The 18890-nt window shown below is 37.8% G+C and overlaps 1 protein-coding gene across 14 annotated transcripts in view; it reads left to right on the forward strand.

Moving 5' to 3' along the window:
- The first annotated feature begins 100 nt into the window (after window positions 1-100).
- AGMO (alkylglycerol monooxygenase) overlaps window positions 101-18890 on the forward strand; it is a 365218-nt gene continuing 346428 nt past the window's right edge. For 6 of the 14 annotated variants that reach the window (XR_011488770.1, XM_070470724.1, XM_070470739.1 and 3 more), the window contains exons 1-3: window positions 104-399; window positions 2619-2749; window positions 13625-13776. Coding sequence is in view for 13 of the 14 variants with exons in the window: in XM_070470724.1 (XP_070326825.1) it covers window positions 274-399; window positions 2619-2749; window positions 13625-13776 (409 nt within the window). In the remaining variant the exon portion in view is untranslated. Of the gene's footprint in view, window positions 400-2618; window positions 2750-13624; window positions 13777-18890 lie in introns of all 14 variants that reach the window. The other 8 variants (XM_070470703.1, XM_070470690.1, XM_070470686.1 and 5 more) reach the window with 4 other exon arrangements.

Here is an 18890-nt window from a genome sequence, read left to right on the forward strand (position 1 = left end):
TCTGTGACCTGGGCAGGAGCCCTTCCTCCTCTTCCCCTCCGGAACGTGCGTGGCGTCGGGTCAGTGGCCTCTGGCCTCTGACCTCGCGCCTGATTGATCCTTGTGTTTTCCTGTCTCGTCCTGCACACAGAGTCTGCTGTTGGCTCTGCTCTGCGGGGCTCGGTTCCTCGCCCGTCTCTCGGTCCGTGCGGCACAGCTCGTTCTGTGTTCAGCCTCTGGCTTCAACCGCTGCAGCACAAATACTCTCCAGCTGGGAGTCAGACAAGGGCAGAGATGAAGAACCCAGAAGCCCAACAGGATGTTTCGGTTTCCCAGCGGATTCGCGTGATGTTTTATGTGATGAAGCCCAGTGAAACGTCATTCCAAACCCTGGAAGAGGTGCCTGATTATGTACGGAAGGTGAGGCTCTCTGGGAAGAGGCTGCTCTTGCTTTTCTCTTAATAAGAAGTAACTGGAACACAGTGTGGGGTTTCATTCATGTCCATTCTTCAAATAATTCTAATAAAAATAGTTTCCCCCCAAAAAGGGAAAAGTAGAATTTCCACTTGAATTTCTGTACAATATCCCTAACCTTCTCTTCCTGTTAAATTTCTCTTCCCTGAAAGGTCACTCCAGAATGTGATCAAACTTTAAAGTTTTCCTGGACACAGTGGCATTACAAGTTTAGCTGTTAGAAGCTCAGTATCCAATGGTTATGTGGTATCAGTAAACTTTGTAATAATTTTGTTTCTAAAGGAAAACTTGTCTATCACCTCCCAGGAAATGATTTCCTGTTTTGTTTTATTGTTGTTGTTTTAAGCAGGGTGGTTCTGCAGAATGGACACACAGCTGAGAGTTCAACCCTGATTTCCTAAGTTTGAACTTGTAAAACAAGTTTTCTTTGAAACTCTTAAGTGTTCAGAGGCACTTTTCACTTCTGGTTACTGGCTATGATTGGAAGTGGAAATATCCAGAATTAGAACTTGAATACTGAAGTTCCCCACCCTGTCAGAGTTGTTCCTAAAACACTTATTAGTTCAGACCAGAAATAGAAAAGAAAATGACATCAGAAAATATGTTCTTAGGCTTCGGGTTTAGAAAATTTCAGTACTCATGATCAACTTTCAAATGACAGAATCCCAGAATTTTTTCAGGATTTGATATTACTCCTTTCTGATTTTTAAAGGAAAGAATGTGGTACTCACATCTTTATAAATCATTATTATTTTATATTATGACACCAAAACTAGCCCGATATTTGTCATCAATTATAGATGATAAATTTTTTTCTATAAGAAAAAACTGAATGAGTAAAACTTGAATGATGTCTAAAATGTTTAAAATCTCATTCTCTGAAATATTCAGAAGCAAAATTTTTTGTTCTTACAGTTTCAATTTTTTTCAAAATTTTATTAGAGTATAATTGATTTACAGTGTTGATTAGTTTCTGCTGTACCACAAAGTATGTCAGTTATACATACATATATCCATTCTTTTAAAGATTCTTTTCTCATGTAGGTCTTACACAATACTGAAAAGAATTCTCCATAGGCTTTATAGTAGGTCCTTATTAGCTATATATTTTATATATAGTAGTGTGTATTCCTACAATTTCAATTTTGTGATTCCTGTCATTCTAATATGAAAAAATAAAATCATGCACATCTTTAAGGAAAGTGATTGAAAGTGGACCTTACCTTTGTAGTGTATTGATAGATTTCTGATTATTGCACTTATTTTAAAATGTATTTCTTAGACCTTGAAACATGTCCTGCCTAATTTTTTAAATTTTCTTGGCAGAATCATTCTGGTTACATCTATGGTTATATTTCTTTCTTTTTAAAATATATTTATTTATTTTGGTTGTGCTGGGTTTTCATTGTTGCACAGGCTTTTCTCTCGTTGCAAGTAGGGGCTACTCTCTAATTGTGGTGTGAAGGCTTTTCATTGTAGTGACTTCTTTTGCTGGGGAGTACAGGTTATAGGCCACGTCGTGTGAAGAGTTGACTCATTGGAAAAGACCCTGATGCTGGGAGGGATTGGGGGCAGGAGGAGAAGGGGACGACAGAGGATGAGATGGCTGGATGGCATCACCGACTCGATGGACATGAGTTTGAGTAAACTCCGGGAGTTGGTGATGGACAGGGAGGCCTGGGGTGCTGTGATTCATGGGGTCACAAAGAGTCGGACACGACTGAGCGACCGAACTGAACTGAACAGATTATAGGGCAGGTGGGCTTCAGTAGTTGCGGCTCCCAGGCTCCTGAACACAGGCTCAATAGTTGAGGCACACAGGCTTAGTTGCTGTGCAGCATGTGGAAACTTCCTGGACCAGGGATTGAACCTGTGTCTCCCACGTTGGCAGGCGGATTCTCCACCACTGAGCCGCCAGGGAAGCCTCCATGGTTGTATTTCGTGTCCAAATAGAATGATAGAATTGGAGCACCTTGTTAGTATGTGTCTGAAATAAACAGATTTCTTTGCCTGTCGGGAGGAAATGATCACTGAGGATAGGTTCATACCTTTCCTGCTATGAACTGTCATTCTGGGCTTCCCACTTCGGGAATGACTCCTCAGAAAACTTGGAAGAATTTCATACCAAGCACAATAGCATCTCTCTTCTGCAATTTCCTTTCCAGGCAACTCCATTTTTCATTTCCTTGATGCTGCTTGAGCTGGTTGTTGGCTGGATTCGCAAAGGGAAGCCACCAGGCGGTTTGGATGATGCCTTAACATCTATGTCAGCCGGCATTGTGTCTCAGCTTCCGAGGTGAGTTAGCTGGTGAGTTCAGTGAGTGAATAAACTTAAATTCTCCAGGTAAGATGAAGAAGAAACCCATTGTATGGGGAATTGGTCTATTTTTACACGCATCCCCAAAGAACTCAGTTACTGTCACTGTCATTGTTTAAATGTCTGATATTTTGTTCATCATGGATGTTTTACATCTGTTACTGGAAATACTGGAAAAGTATTATTTATTGTGATTACTGAATTTATTGGTGCCTCCTGAAATTTTGTGCCCAAGGCAATTGCTTCACTTGTTTTAGCCTAGTCCTAGGCCTGAGTTTTGTCCTAGTTTTCTACTGGGAAATTAATGTTGCCTCAGGCAAATTCACCTGCAGCAGCAATCTCCCTAATCAATGTCACACAAAGCTCTAGATTACTACAGTGGTCTCCTAAGTGCTATCTCTGTCTCTAGTCCTATTTTCCACTCCAGTGTTCTTGCCTGGAGAATCCCAGGGACAGCGGAGCCTGGTGGGCTGCTGTCTGTGGGGTCGCACAGAGTCGGACACGACTGAAGTGACTTAGCAGCAGCGGCAGCAGTCCTATTTCATTTGCAGCCAAATATTTCCATAACGTGGATCTGGTGGAAACTCACTCATAGGTTCCTTATGGCCTGAGGATAATTTCTTCCCTCATCTGTGGAGGCCTTTGTCTATCCAGCCTGCCTTCTTGTCCCTTGATTCTTCTTCTTCCTTTGCAATAGCCATTTGCTTCTTGTTTGCCGTCACCCAGATGTCTCCAGTGGTCATCCAAGTGGCCAGCTCCCATTCATTTCTTCAGTCTAAATACAGACTTCTCATGAAGAGTCATACCCTTCAGCAAGTCTTGTCTGTTTTCCAACCCTACTTTAGGCATCACTTCACTATGGGCTGAAATCACTGTGGAGTATTGTGCCTACACCATAATAGAATTGTCACATGGTATTAAGCTCACCTGTTTGCCCCCCAGCCCTTCCTGATAGGTTGCATGTAACTTGAGAAAAAGAGGTGTTCTTTCTTCATAGGTTGAACTCCTATGCGTATCATGATGTACAAAATAATTGCGTGTGTGTATTTTGATGGAGTATGGTTTACAATGCTACGTTAATTTCTGCTGTACAGTGAAGTGAATCAGCTATATGTATACAGATAGCTCCTCGCTCTTGAGCCTCCCTCACCCCCATCCCACCACTCTAGGTCGTCACGGAGCACAACGCTGAGCTCCTTGTGCTATGCGGCAGGCTCCCACTGGCTATCTGTTTTACAGATGCTACCGTGTATATGTCGGGCTTCATCTCCCAGTTCATCCCACCCTCCCTTTCCTCCCATGTCTACATGTCCATTCTCTATGCCTTTGTCACTATGAGTGTGCCCTGGAACTAGGTTTATCGGTACCATTTTTCTAGATTCCATTCGTGTGTTAATATATGATATTTGTTTTTCTCTTTCTGACTTACTTCACTCTGTATGGTAGACTCTAGGTATAGGAATGAAATTGGGTCCTTTGTAGAGATATGGCAGAATTTACTTTAAATCTCACATTCTTATAGTGTTATGTTGATGGTGAAGTCTGAGGATGAAGGGACTGAACAATGCATACTGGAGTGGGTTGGCATTTCCTTATCCTCCAGGGGATCTTCCCAGCCCAGGGATTGAACCCAAGTCTCTTGCGTCTCCGGCACTAGCGTGCTCACTCAGTTGTGTCTGACTCTTTGAGACCCCATGAACTGTAAACACCAGTCTTCTCTGTTCATGGAATTCTCCCAGCAAGAATCCTGGGGTTGCCATTTCCTTTTCCAGGGGATCTTCCTGGCCCAGGGATTGAACCCTTGTCTCCTGCATCTCCTGCATTGGCAGGCAGATTCTTTACCACTGCACCACCTGGGGACCCCAGAATAATGAATGCTGTACTACTTTTTAGAAAAAATAAATTGTAATGTGTTTAGAGGAGGTACCAGTGAATGGAGGGCTCTTCAGTGATGAGAGTTTTCCCAAGAGGAGAGGATGAGGGAAGATTCCCTTAGAAGTCTATGCCTTGTATTACTGGTGAATGTTCTCATTCCTGCTTCCCACCCATTGCTTCTTTTACTGTTTTAAAAGCTTCACTTCTGACCAGTGCTCACTGCTTTGGAATGTTTGCATGAACCGCCCAGTGGGAAACCAAGGTGAATTTTTTAAAAATAAAATAAGAACTTAAAGATAGCTGAGAAAAGGTAAAATCATTTCCTATAATTGAATAAAATTATTTGGATAGAAAGTAAACCTAAAGGTAAAATTTATTTCATAAATGTTACCATGAAAAAGATAGGTTAATAGTTATAAAATAATGGTAATGATAATCAGAATACTGATTCTCTGAAAAGCTACTCATATGGTTGCATACTGCTGTCAGAATCAGAGAGTAATATCTCAAATTATTTTTAATTTCCAGAATACTCTAATTAGGAATTTACAGTTATACATAATTTCCTTTATTTCATGCCTCACTTAAACAGAAGTGAACAAAAAATATATTCAGCATACTCAAGGGACAAGTATATTTGACTATTGAAAAATACCCAGTTGTAATAGTTTATTCTGAGAAGCTTGAGTGTATAGTTTTATGGCAATGGAACAATTGATGAATTGTCAAAATAACCTGATAACTGAGAAGTACCCTGCAGGAGCAATTATGAATCACATATTTTGTTGAGCTGGAATGAATTTATAAAAACTCAGGGAGACATCAAGTCGGATGAATGCTTCAGTATTTCTTTTACTGTTTTAAGTTGGACTTTGGTCACAAGTGAGATTAGATTGTTTTCTTATTATGTTGTAACAACTAGAAATGTAAACTGTATCCTCAGTACTCTCTTTCTCTTCAACACTGTGATTAAAAGAAAAGGTGCAGAATTCTAACAAGATACCCAAGGAGTAATATTTATGCTAAAAAAGAAACCCCCAAATATAAGGGAAGTGGGGAGAGAGAAAGAGAAAATAAAACAAACTAGTCCTTCAGGGATAAGCCTGCAGTTCTTTTTCTTCACATCCCACTGCTCATAACACTCCGTAAGCTAACATAAGCTGTGAACGCTGGTGCCCTTTGAAAGAAAGGGGAAAGGTTGTGAACTTGAATTTGGAGCCTATTTTTTATAGTTGTATTTTGAATGAGAACAGCACCTTCTTTTTTGTTCACAGTTTTAAATTATGAAATGTGGATAACTTTGTACATTTTACAAATAATTTTATCTTTCACAGGCTTTTGTATGTAAGATCTCAGCAAAGCAAATTTTCTGGAAATGAATTTTCCCAATGTTTTCATTTATTTTGAGCTATCACAAAAATTCCCAGACATAAGCAGAGAAGGAAAGCTGATCCTTAGGATCCACTCTTCGCAATCCTCTTTCAGCACAAGATGAGAAGGGGGATTTGACTGAAATTCTTAGAACAATATTTCAGTTGAAACCACAGCATCAAGGGGAATCCTTGTGCAAATCGTTAACAGCTGAAGGTTAGATTATCACGACATTGATCATACCCTCTCCGAGGGACTAATTTCATTTTCTACACCAGCAACAGGGGCTTGCCATGTCCTTAAAATGCATAATTGAAGAAAAATGGTAATATACTATTTGTTAATCCCTTTGTGAGGAATTATAGTTTGGATAGTAATTCCAAATAGGCATGTGGCCTCTGACAAAAATAGTTGGGGAAATCAAAGTGAAACCCTGAACATATTTTTCCACTTTGCCATTCATGTAATGGAAATGCTGTGTGCAGACTTTGAGGAAAAACAATGTTTATTTGAGGATCTCAGTTTCATTATAACATAAAAGTCAAAGTAGCTTAAAGATCAGTAGCATACTTACCATATTGATGGAAAAGATCTCTGTGTATCTTTCAAATCTTTATGTAAGGAAAATTATTCAACAGAGACAACATTGTATCTTGTTTACAAGCCTGTCAGACAGACCACAATGTGTAATAAATGTCCATCTGTCCTAAGAACCAGATTCTGGGCAGGCTTGCATCTGTTTTCCTCTTCTAGAATCCTGTAGGCAGACTTTACTAAGAATCTAGTTCTGAAGTTATAGACAAGCATGTGTATTTATCGTAGTTAAATGCAGTGTGTCATCTGCAGATAATATGCCTTTCTATTGGTTAATTGCATATATGACTATACAAAATAAACTGAAATATTGACTAAATCAATTTTTAAAATGTAGCTAAAGCTTGTGAAATATCCTGCTACTGACTAAAATGCTAACGAGTGAAAAATAATCACATCTTTTTTTTATTTTGCTTGCTTGTTGAAGCAGAACTCAATTTCCAATCCTTCATTAGAAAACTGGGACTTCAATTTGTTACTTCCTTTCAATGTCCCTGCTTCCATAAATTGCATCCTCCCCAGAGAAATTTTATTCCTGATATAAATATCTACAGTATGTTTGTTTTTAATGGGTTCATTTATTCTGTTGAAACAGCAGATTATAAATCAAATTGCAATAGTTGGAGGTATAATTTAAGTAGGTAAATTTTCAAATAAGTTGGGACACTCCACTTTTAACACATACGAGTCACTGCCAATTTTTACAATAGAACTAGGTCTGCAATATGGCGCCAAATGTATCTACAGTTTCATTGGCCATGGCTGCCATGGCATTTTCCACTCCTGCCAAGAAAGTTTCATCAAAAAAAATAATAATAAATAAAAAGCAAAACTTAAAAGGGAATTAAACTTCTTTGAGATTCTTTTGACTCCTTGAGGTAGGACTAGAGAATAAAGGAAAATTGTGTACTGCGTTTTTATACTAGACTTTAGTAGCAGAGTTGATACTGTTTTTGGCAACATCAGAAATTTGGGGTGATGAAATTTAGTAAACATTTATTTGTTGTCCTAAATAAGAGATACATTCATTTATGTAATATTAATAATGGTATTTTATTATGAATATTAATATGGTCATATTAACTGAGAAAATTATGAAAAGAACATCCCACACAAACAAAATACATTTTTAAAACCTGCTGGTATGTTAGTTATTTTTGGTAGAGAGAATGCCTCATGTCCTCTTAACTTTTACCTTAGAAACCTATCAATAGACTTTGTTTTTCTTAATGGTGTAACTTCAGAGATTGCTCTTACACTGTCCTTCCTGAATGAGTGAAGCTTCCTTGTGATTATTAAGTCTGTGTTTGTGTTCTTATTCAATAGAGTTATTGAATTACTTGAAGTAATTTACTTCTTGCAAAGTAAAAAATGTAGCACATTTAGTTCTTTCAAATCCACTGCATTGTGTTTACGGAAGTCTCTGGTTTTGTGGTTGTTTTAAAAAGAAATTATGTTAAATGATTGATTTGTAAATGTCATGTCACAGTAGAAAATAGCAGTACAAATGTTGTCTGCCTGCAGAAGGTAAAGCTTGTGTTATGTATTTTGTTATTACTGAGCAAAAATCAGTATTCCACTAGATGGAGCAAAAGTGGCAGTAGCTTTACAGACAGTACAAGTTCCTGGGCCAGGTATAAGAAATTTTGAAATAAATAATTTAATTTCTTGGAAAAAAATCAATATATATACATATATATTTCAAATATGTATTTATTATTATTTCATAACTTCCTGAAACTTGTAAGGGTATTTTGTGATCTCACTTAAATATTGGCTTATTTTCTGGTTTATGATGAGATTGTTAGAAATAAAGATGCCTGATTTATTTTGTTTTCAATTTTGTATAATGTGGCCAAATTAAACAGTACACATTGCCCTAATGATAGTTATGAAATAGTACAAGTTGGCAGATGTCTGTGAACACTGGGTACATAATTCTACTGAATCTGAAAGTTGCTTTGAAATTTTTTCAGTTTGCAATGAGAGCATTACATCAAATTTCAGTTGCTTGATTAATGATTAGAGCATGCGAGTATTTGAGAGCTAGGTAATTTTAGGATCCGTTCTGCCTAATGCTCTCATGTCCAAATTTAGATAGTGAGAAGGTAAACAATCTCTCTAGTGTTACCTTTTTCCACCTTTGATGATGGGAATATTCAAACTGAGATCATTTTGATAACAAATTAGCTTTGTAATACTCAATCCCCAAATGATATTTATTCTCACTTACTGCTTATTGGAAAATCTCAACATAATAAATTGTATTTTTAAAAATTCAGCGTCAGTACTGGAATAGTATTTTGATATCTTACCAGATTTTATAGTCACTAAACTTTGACAGGATAGAGTTTTTTATTGAGGTACAGTTGATTTATAATACGTTAATTATTGTTGCACAGCAAGGCGATTCAGTAATATATCTATATAATTATGTATATCCAATTATATATATAATTATTTTTTAAATATTCTCTTCCATTATAGTTTATCATGGGATATTGAATATAGTTCTCTGTGCTATATAGTAGGACCTTGTTGTCATCCATTCTTTATATAAAAGCTTGGGCTTCCCTGGTGGCTCAGTGGTAAAGAATCTGCCTGCCAATGCAAGAGACATAGATTTGATCCCTGGTCCAGGAAGATTCCCTGAAGAAGGAAGTGTCAACACACTCCAGTGTTTTTGCCTGGGAAATCTCATGGACAGAGGAACCTAGTGAGCCAGAGTCCATGTGTTTGCAGAGTTGGACACCACTTAGTGACTGAACAGCAACAATATAAAAGCTTCTGTCTGCTAACCCCAACCTTCCACTCCATCTCTCCCCCAACCCCCTACCCCTTGGCAACCACCAGTCTGGACAGATTTCTACTGTGAACAGCAAATGTTAAATAAAACACATTAAAAATGGGCAATCTTTCATTTGCCAACAGATATGCCTCAGGCCTAAGAGAAAAAGCTATTTGGGAAGAATTTATAAAAAATACAGGACAATGGGAGGGGAGCCTCTAGGTGTACAAGCTGTTGATGAGCGGTCTAATGCCTCCTTCTATTTAGATCCTGTTCAGTTCTTGCTCTTGCACTCAAACTTCATGAAAAAGGGATCTAGCATTTGGTTATCCAAAGCCCCTTCGCTACCTCATTTCCATCTCTGTATAATAAAGTAAGCTCACTGCATACGCAAATTGCATATGTCTCTTCCCTCAGAATAGGGCTTAGAATTGTTTGAATTCCAGAGTGCAAAGTCATAAGCAGGGGGAGAATGGCGGAATTGGGAAGAGAAAGAGGAAAAGGTTTAGCTTTACAATTCTGGGTCTGGTGGGAATATTTTTGAAAATGTAGGTGCTATTTCCTGCAATCAAGAGCTTTGCAGGGCTTGATAATCATTTCCCAGCTGTATCCCTTGCTGAATTGTTTCTAGTTGTGGGCACTCCATGGCTGTTTTTTCCCCATTTATGATGGAAGAGGATCATATCCATCTTGCTGATAGAGAGCTGGGGATTTAATTCCCACAGCTTCTCCTCTCTTCCTCTTTACCTTGAAAAAGTTTAGCTTTGTGCTAAGGTGTGAAAAAAAAAAATAGAAAAAGTCTTGACTGTAGTATGTCAGGCATATTTCAGCTCGATTTGTGTCAACCCTAATAAGTAAGTTGACAGAATAATAAATTGAGTGCCTGCTCCAGACCTGGCACCTGTACAGGAAATAAAGAAACATTTCAATTGCAGGCAGGTTCTTTTTGTTTTACAAATGGAAGTTTTCCAGGGATCCCCCATTCCTTTTATTGAAATCTTGGTATCTGAAAGCCTATTTCAACTGTCACTGGAAAACTTGACAAGAAAGACAGCAACTTTGAAAAGAGATACTGAACTGGTGGGACACTGATGAGGCAGGTGGCTGTATTTGCCCTCTTCACTGATGTGTCTTCCCTTTTTTTGTGCTGTGCCTGACACCCAGTAGATTCTTGATGCAAATTCATTGAAAGATTGAACGAATTCATGAGTTGACCTGCTTTGACACTATGTACTAAAACAAATGTCAAAAGACTGCAGATCATTTCAACTTTCCGTTGCATTTTCTGAGTCTTAATTTTTTTCTTTCTGGATCAGTCTTTTTGTATTTAGGGTTATCAGCTGGGACGCTTTTGTCCCAGGAGACAGTTGGACAGTTTGTTGTCACAACCGAAGTGGAGGACTGCGCTGCTGGTATGCAGTCAGTAGAGGCTGGGGATGGTGCTAACCCTCCTATAATGCACAGGACCGACCCCCACAACAAAGAATTATCTGGCCCCAAAGGCAACAGTGTCAAACTTTAGAATCTCTGAGAAAACTTAAGTTAGACCATTTAAAATTCATATTATTCACCATTTTTTTAACCTAGAACTTGAATTTTATTTGGCCAGTCCTCTACCACTGAGTCCTAAGGAGCCATGTTAAGTTTCGTTAATTTGGGTAATTGTTTTCACAAGCCAGACCCCTACAACTGAGAATTATCTTGTCCGAATGTCAGTAATGAATGACACTGTTCAGAAGTCATAGTCTAGATATGAGTTACCAACCAAGCTAACTCACTTTACAATAAAATTTGTTCTACCCACCCCGCTACCACGATCATTGTTCAGATGGTAAAGAGTCTGCCTGCAATGGAGGAGACCATGGGTTCAATCCCTGGATTGGGAAGATCCCCTGGAGAATGGAATGGTGGCCCACTCCAGTATTCTTGCCTGCAGAATTTCATGGACAGAGGAGCCTGGAGGGCTACAGTCACAAGGAGTCACAAGGAGTTAGACACAATGAGCGACTAACATTTCACCCTGATCAATAACCTGAATGGCAAACTAGAAGACACATTTCAAATTTCAAGTTCTTGAATTCCTCAGAGTCCCAGAACAGGCTGAGAGCCCCTGGCCCGTTGTCTGTCCTGTCCCATGAGGGACTTCGCATACCTATGTGTGGATACCCAGATTACTCATCCCATCTCTGTCTTACATGTCCAAAAAAGCCACTTTTATCTACCTTGTCATCTTGAAGACTTTTCCACACCCACAGGTGGGCCCTCTGGAGGTCTGGACCAGGAAAGAGACTCAAGCAGGTCCTGAAAGCAGGTTGAAGGCCACCTGTCAGGGGGTTCTGGAGTGTCCAGGGCTTGGACTGAGTTGTGACAGGAGTGCTGGGTAGGCATCCCACTTGGGTCAAGGACTCACACGTAAGGACAAAATGGCTCTTTCCAATCATATAATTGTTGGAGGAGGTCATGGAGAGGATGTGATGCCAGTTGACCAATAAGCTGAACCTTTCTTACCCTTCCCCCTCTCTGCTACACTCTCCCCTGTCTGTGGAATGTAAGTTCCACCCACAATCCCATGCTATTAGCAGCTGTTTCAAGGATGAATCCTTGGGAGAGTAAGGTGTTGTTGAGGCCATCTCAACCGAATAAATGAATGAACCCAGTGAGGACCTTTCTGGAAACTCTTAAGATTCTGGAAGGAGAGTATGGAGATTTGTGTCCTGTAGCCACTGGACAAACCAGCTCTGAGTTCCTTTGTTTATAAAAACTGCCACATCCCAATCTAGTGTTCTGTCTCATTCTTTAGTCTCTTCTTACTCTCCCTGTGTGACCACCAATTTATAAACTGAGAATAATCTTAAATTGAAAATTGAGCTTTAAAAGCTGATGATGCATAATCCTTTTTGAAAGTATAGGCGTTTGTCATTTCTATTGGTTATTTGTATTAGTGCCATTGGGAAGAGGCCTAGTATTTTGTGTTACTGATTAAATAATAATTTGAAGAATTCAAAATATGGGGCTATTTAAAAAAAAAAAACCACAGTTTTACCGATAAATCACAATTAAAATCATATCATAATTGAAGTCAAAAGTAGATTAAAAGTAAATACCTGGATTTCCAGCAAACCCAGTAACATGCTAATTCATAGAGGCTCACTGTGTAAAGGGAAATATTGGTAAAAGAATGAATATAAAGAGAAAACTAAAGATCTGCTTCTTTGACTTTTATTTAAAATTAGTATATTTAAGAACTTCCTCAGTTCATGGTTTGTAAATAAATCTTTATTAGATAGTATCATTCATTTTATATATGAATGATAAATATAAGTGAAAAAGTCAGTTCAGTCTTATCTGTCAAAGTGATAAAAGGAATGATTAGCTAGAGTCTGATCTTAAGTTTGCTCATAGAAAACTTAAAAGGAAAAATACTCCGCTTTATAAAATTGAAGTATACTATGTATGTTTTTGAAAGTTCTTGAAATAGAATTTGCAGAAGCTTGGTAGAATAGGTGGTAAGAGATACTTTATATGGGTTTTAGAAACATTTGTTTACTTCTAGGGAAAGTATTGATCTATAGTTTGTTATTACAAGAAATATTGGAATGCTGTGAGGATCCAGTTTGAGATGCTAATAAAAGTATCAAAAAAGCTTTAAGTGTGTGTGTATGTGTGTATGTGTGTGTGAAAGAGGAAGGAAAGATTAGAGAGGAAGAGAGGACGGAGTTAGGCAGAAGCAACTTAAACTTTTTGGATTAAGACATGTTAAATTAGTGGGCATTTTGCAGTCCTCTTTAAAAACATGCTGCTTATAATTTTTTACTTTTTACATTTCCTTTAAAAAGCACCCTTCTTGTGTTCTTTATTAAGATTTAGAAATGACAATCACAGCAAATAGTCATAGTTTTGTCATATTTATGTTATGTGGGTTTTGTGAAAAGTATTTTTAAGAGACACATAAAAAGAATGTCCTGCTAAGTTCCATGAAATAGAGAAATAGTTGGCATCCATGATGCCTGTGAAACAAAAGGAAACATGGTATGAATCACTTGGATACCAAGGGAACTGAGCCTCTTCAAAAGCATGATAGAACAGTAAGAAACCAAGAAGAAGAGGGAAAGGATTTTATTTTTACATGGGAACAAAGTCACTTTTGTATATAATCTAAAGTGTTTTAGCATAAGTTAACCTCTAAAATATAGTATAATCATTACTGATAGATTTTATCTTTCCAGGTTGTTTTACAGGAGCATTGAGCTGACTAGTTATGTTTATATCTGGGAGAACTACAGACTCATTAGTTTGCCTTGGGATTCTCCATGGACTTGGTATTTAACTTTCTTGGGAGTTGACTTTGGTTACTACTGGTTTCATCGTATGGCTCATGGTAAGTTCCAAACCAAGGCTTTATTGCTACTGAACTTACGTTAAACTGTGTTTGCCACGTAGTTGGTATTCAGTAAATATTTATTGAATGAACAACTAAATGAATAACTTAATTTATTTACAGTATCTAAAGATTAACAATGAAAATTTATTTTGCATTTTAAACGGAAACAATCTGAAGTCATTGTTGAAAAAATGTGAAATTACTAGAGGTACATATATCACACTTCTTGTATCTATTATATTTTTGTTAAACTCTTTAGAAAGTCCTGGCTATTGCATCACTTCACATCCCAATTATCTAGGGTCATTCAGAAGAGCTTTGTAACAGCGTGGAATCCTAGGTAACGTGCTGTCATGTAAGCTTGATTCAAGTTCTTGGCTGTATTGCCGTGTTACAAATGAAAATGCAATCAGCTAAGGCACTAGCCATAATGCACTTGAGTGTGACCGCAGCTTTGCACAATTTCTCATCTGGTATAAAACCTTCATATTGTACTGGTTCACTAAGTTTGCTTGTGAGAATTCTTGGCTGCACTTTCCGAAGAAATGTTTTGTTATGGAAAGGAAAATGGAGGAGCAAGGAGCTGTCTAAATCTCTTGGAATAAGCCGGGGTTGAAGAATGATTGTAGAGGTAAGGTGAGCTAGTGGTCTGGAAGGAGGAAGGAGGCATGCAAAAGTATTTCTGCAAGGAAATGGAGCAACGTGCTAATTTGGGGAAACTGCTGAGGAATTGAACTCAGGATTTCAGTGGGTAGTTGGGTTGAGTGGGTGGGGAGGAAGGAAGGAAGAGGAAGAAACCTGGAATAATAATACAAAATAGACGGGGGATGGAAAGAAGAGCCCTGGAGATCAGAGTGAATACTGAGCTATGTGTGTGGGAGTATGTGTGACCAAATGTCCTTGCCAAGCAAGGATGAAGGAAATAGGAGCAGTGCAGACAGCATTAGGCTAAAGGCAGCTAAACTTTAAACACGGTGTTATTTTGTTAAGCACTTTAAAGGTGACATTTAATGACACTGTAAAGAGTGTTAATTCAGTAAAACAATTTGGAGTGAATGGATAAACTAGAAAAAGTTGTTTGTTTTCTGTGTGATAACCTTTGCCTTTGAAAATAATAGATCATCTCCTGACATCATTTCCTTGTATATAAATGAAAGAGGATACTCCCAAATTGAACATGATTAAGAATAAAATAGGGTCTATGCAGTAAACTTTGTATTTCATTTCGAAGCAGTAGTTTTCTCCCTGAAGCAAACCCATAGGCAATTTCCCTCACTTTCTGTTGTAGCAAATGGGTAATGCAGAAAGCATTTACATTGTATTAGTTAATTTCAGGAACTTTCTAATATCACACTGTCCTGCACAGATGTGTTTGTTTGGAAAATCTGCAAATTCGCTTAATCTTTGAAAGTCCATTATAACAGAAAACAAAGAAACAACAAAATATAGCCAAATATAAAATGTTTAAAAATATGTTGATTGTAAGTGCTCTAAGGGAAGAGCAATAAAATAAAATAATATGTTAAAAACGTGGAATCAAAGTTGTTTGCTTCCCATTGGAAAATTTTGAATCAAATCCAGGAAAGGCAGCCATTAAAAAAATCTGAAACCTTCTGGAAAAACACTCACCACTTTCAGGCCATGAAGCTTAATCATAAGTTCAAAGACTTTTGACTTGTGATGGAAAGCTAGCTGGAAAAAAAATAAACTGTGTCGTTAAATGTGTCAAATTTCAATGTAACAATCAATTTTTAAATTTTATATGATAATGCAAAATATTAAAATGGGGTTTTAGAAATCTAGACATCCAGAGTGATAAGAAAAGCCAATAATATCAAATTTTTTGAGTCTATTGGATTACTGAGCAATTAATTGGTTAAATTTATTCAGCTGAAAAGTTGAACAGTTCTAAAATCTAAATATTGTCTTAAAATATTTTTTAAGACCCTGCCTTCTCTACTTAATGTGTTACTTTCCCTTCACTGTTTGCTAAAAAATGATATAATAAAAGTATACTCCACATTTGCTAAATGTTAAATGCTATGACTTTTGAAGAAACAGTCTACTATGTATTTAAAATTCTGTTTTTGCATGCATTTAAAGCACTTCTTTAATAATCTGCATTATTGCTAGGTGGTGGTTGTTGTTGCTCTTTTAGTAGTTTGTTTTGCATGCATGTAGAATTTTTGTACGTTAGAGAGACAGCTTCCTTCACTCGTAGCTCAGCTGGTAAAGAATCCACCTATCACACAGGAGACCCTGATTTGATTCCTGGGTCGGGAAGATCCTCTGGAGAAGGGATAGGCTACCCACTCCAGTATTATTGGGCTCCCCCGGTGACTCAGATGATAAAGAATCTGCCTGCAATGGGACAGACCTGGGTTTGATCCCGGGGTTGGGAAAATCCCCTGGAGAAGGGAACAGGCTAGCCACTGCAGTATTCTTGCCTATAGAATTCCATGCACCAGTGAGCCTGACAGGCTACAGTCCATGTGGTTGCAAAGAATTGGACAGTGAATGAGTGACTTTCACTTCTTGTATTTGTAGAAAAGTTTAGAAAACCTTGAATTCCATCTCTGTCTCTGTGAAAAATGGCAGAGGATTATTTGAGGCTATATGTATTCTTTATATGTCATTCCCTTTTCCCCTGGAAAAAATGAGAAAGAAATTGATAAATTATCAATTTGCACAGAAACAAGAGTAATGCAGTAATTATCCTACAGTGCTCTGACTACTTTAGAAAGATGGAATGATAACATTAAGTAGATTTCAAAGTAACTTCTTGCATGTTTAGTCTCCATTACAAAAAGCTACATTATTTTTTTTTTGTACTTCCTATTAGTTGTACTAAACACGTAATAAGAAAGAGAGTAAAGATTTTTAAGGGAACTTTTAAAATATAAATGATTATTTCTTGAGGGCAGCCAGAATGAGTTTTCCAGGGTGCTGGTAATAGACTTGTCTTGAGTGTGATAATAGACTTGTAGTTGTATGAGTGTATATACTTGTAAAAATTCATCAGTTTGTACATTTAAAGTTTATGTACTTTATCTCTGGGCTTCCCTGATAGCTCAGTTGATAAAGAATCTGCCTGCAATGCAGGAGACCGTTGTTTGATTCCTGGGTTGGGAAGATCCCCTGGAGAAGGGAAAGTGATGCACTTCAGTATTCTGGCCTGGAGAATTCCATGGATTGTATAGACTGTATAGATAATAGACTTGTAGTTTTATATGTGTGTATATACTTGTAAAAATTTATTAATTTGTACATTTAAAGTTCATGTACTTTATATATACCTCAATAAAATGTTAAGCTAGTAAATTATGCCATCAGTGTACTTTCTGCTGAATAGTCAGAATGATACAGTGAGTAACCAAATTTAAAAATAGGAACCAAGAAGTTATCATTTGTGATGGTAAGCATAGACCTGTGACCTTACACAGATTTGACTGCGTCAGTTTCCGTAACTAAAGATGGTGCAAGTACCAGCTTGCCAGTCATTCGTTGTATTGCCTCTCTTCCCCTGCATTCTTCTTTGCAATTTCTTGTCTTATCAGAGGTGGGCCTGAGAGATGTCCCTCTTTTGCGAGTGACTCGCTGTTAGGTTCTGCAATTCAAAGGCCTGGTAGGACACAGCAAAGGCAGAGCAGGAGGAAGGGGCTTTGTTTCGTTTTCTGAAGTGCTGATTTCTACCAGGCCTTAACGGATTAGTATGTGGGGAACCTGATGGTGCTCATCTCGCGGTTGATGTAGCCTGCAGCATCTGATGGACCCTCTGCCCTCTAGGTGGCCAGCGGACTGTGTGTGTCCCACACCCTCTGGGGTCTCCACACTCTCGCCATCTCTGTGTTCCCAGTAGAGTTCCTATGGGCGCACAACCTGTACCGAGATGCAGACGCTTAGGCTTGGTGTTGGTCATGGTAAGGGGCTCTTTGAAACTTGTATCTGCCTCATTCACTGTCCTTAAGATCTATGGGTAAGAGTTGTGTTGTACAGATTCTACTTCTGTACTACTGACGTAAACCTTGTTTAACTCTTTTAGTTAACTACCGTTTTACTAGTTAATATTCACCATATTAGCTTTACTTATTACAATGATTGTATGGTTTTTGTTTCCTGATTGGGCCCTGACTGATGCAGTGAGCCTTCCCACATATTGTATAGGGTTATAAATTAGAGTTCAGCTGGCTATAACCTTTACTGTTTCCTTTTGAGGCATTGATCATACATTTAGACTGTAACACTTGAGCCCACTTGAAATATAAGACATTGACATGTAAAATTGTTATAAAAAGAAAACTATACAATTTTCCTCAAATTCTAGTTCTTTTACTCAACAAGTAAGCTGCTTTTACTTTTACTCAACAAGTAAACTACTTAATTCTTTTTCTATTTATTTATTTATTCCTTTATCTAAAAAAGGTGAGTGTTCATAATTTTTGTGTAATTAAGCTTTTATTCCCACAAGTTTATTGTCACTCAGTGAGCATTTGTATAAGATTAATTAAACTTTTCATTCCTAATTGAATTTCAAGGGGGTTAAATTTAGATAATTCTAATTTTCATTATTGTTTAAACAAAGAATAAACAGATACATTGATCAGAATTTTTTTTTTTTTTTTTTTTGGCTGGGAGATAGTGCCAGAAATGTAGTCTATATTGAAAAATTGGTTACTTAAGCATTCTTGTCTTTCTATTTTTTTAGCTCCCAGTATTTTTGTAACTCTTTGCCACATATTATGCCTCACTTAAAAAAAAATGTGGCTGTATTTTTATTGAATCACTGAGGTGAAGTCCACTCTGTATTTGCCTTGTTTATTGCTATTCCTCTCGCTTTTCCCCCAATGATTTCTCACCTTCTCTCAGCTCTTGGAGGAGTCATCCTTCAGCGTATGTATAAAGGAAGCCTTGGAATTCCCATCACCGTGCCTATGACCTCCAATTTCTCATCATTACTTTCGATAAGGAGCCTGACACCTATGCCAACCATTTCCTCTGAGCTTCCCTGGTGTCTCAGGCAGTAAAGAATCTGCCTGCAATGTGGAAGACCCAGGTTCAGTCCCTGGGTGGGGAAGATCCCTTGGTGAAGGGAATGGCAGCCCAGTCCAGTA

Source organism: Odocoileus virginianus, chromosome 1 (assembly GCF_023699985.2).
Source record: "Odocoileus virginianus isolate 20LAN1187 ecotype Illinois chromosome 1, Ovbor_1.2, whole genome shotgun sequence".
Taxonomy (NCBI): Eukaryota; Metazoa; Chordata; class Mammalia; order Artiodactyla; family Cervidae; genus Odocoileus; species Odocoileus virginianus.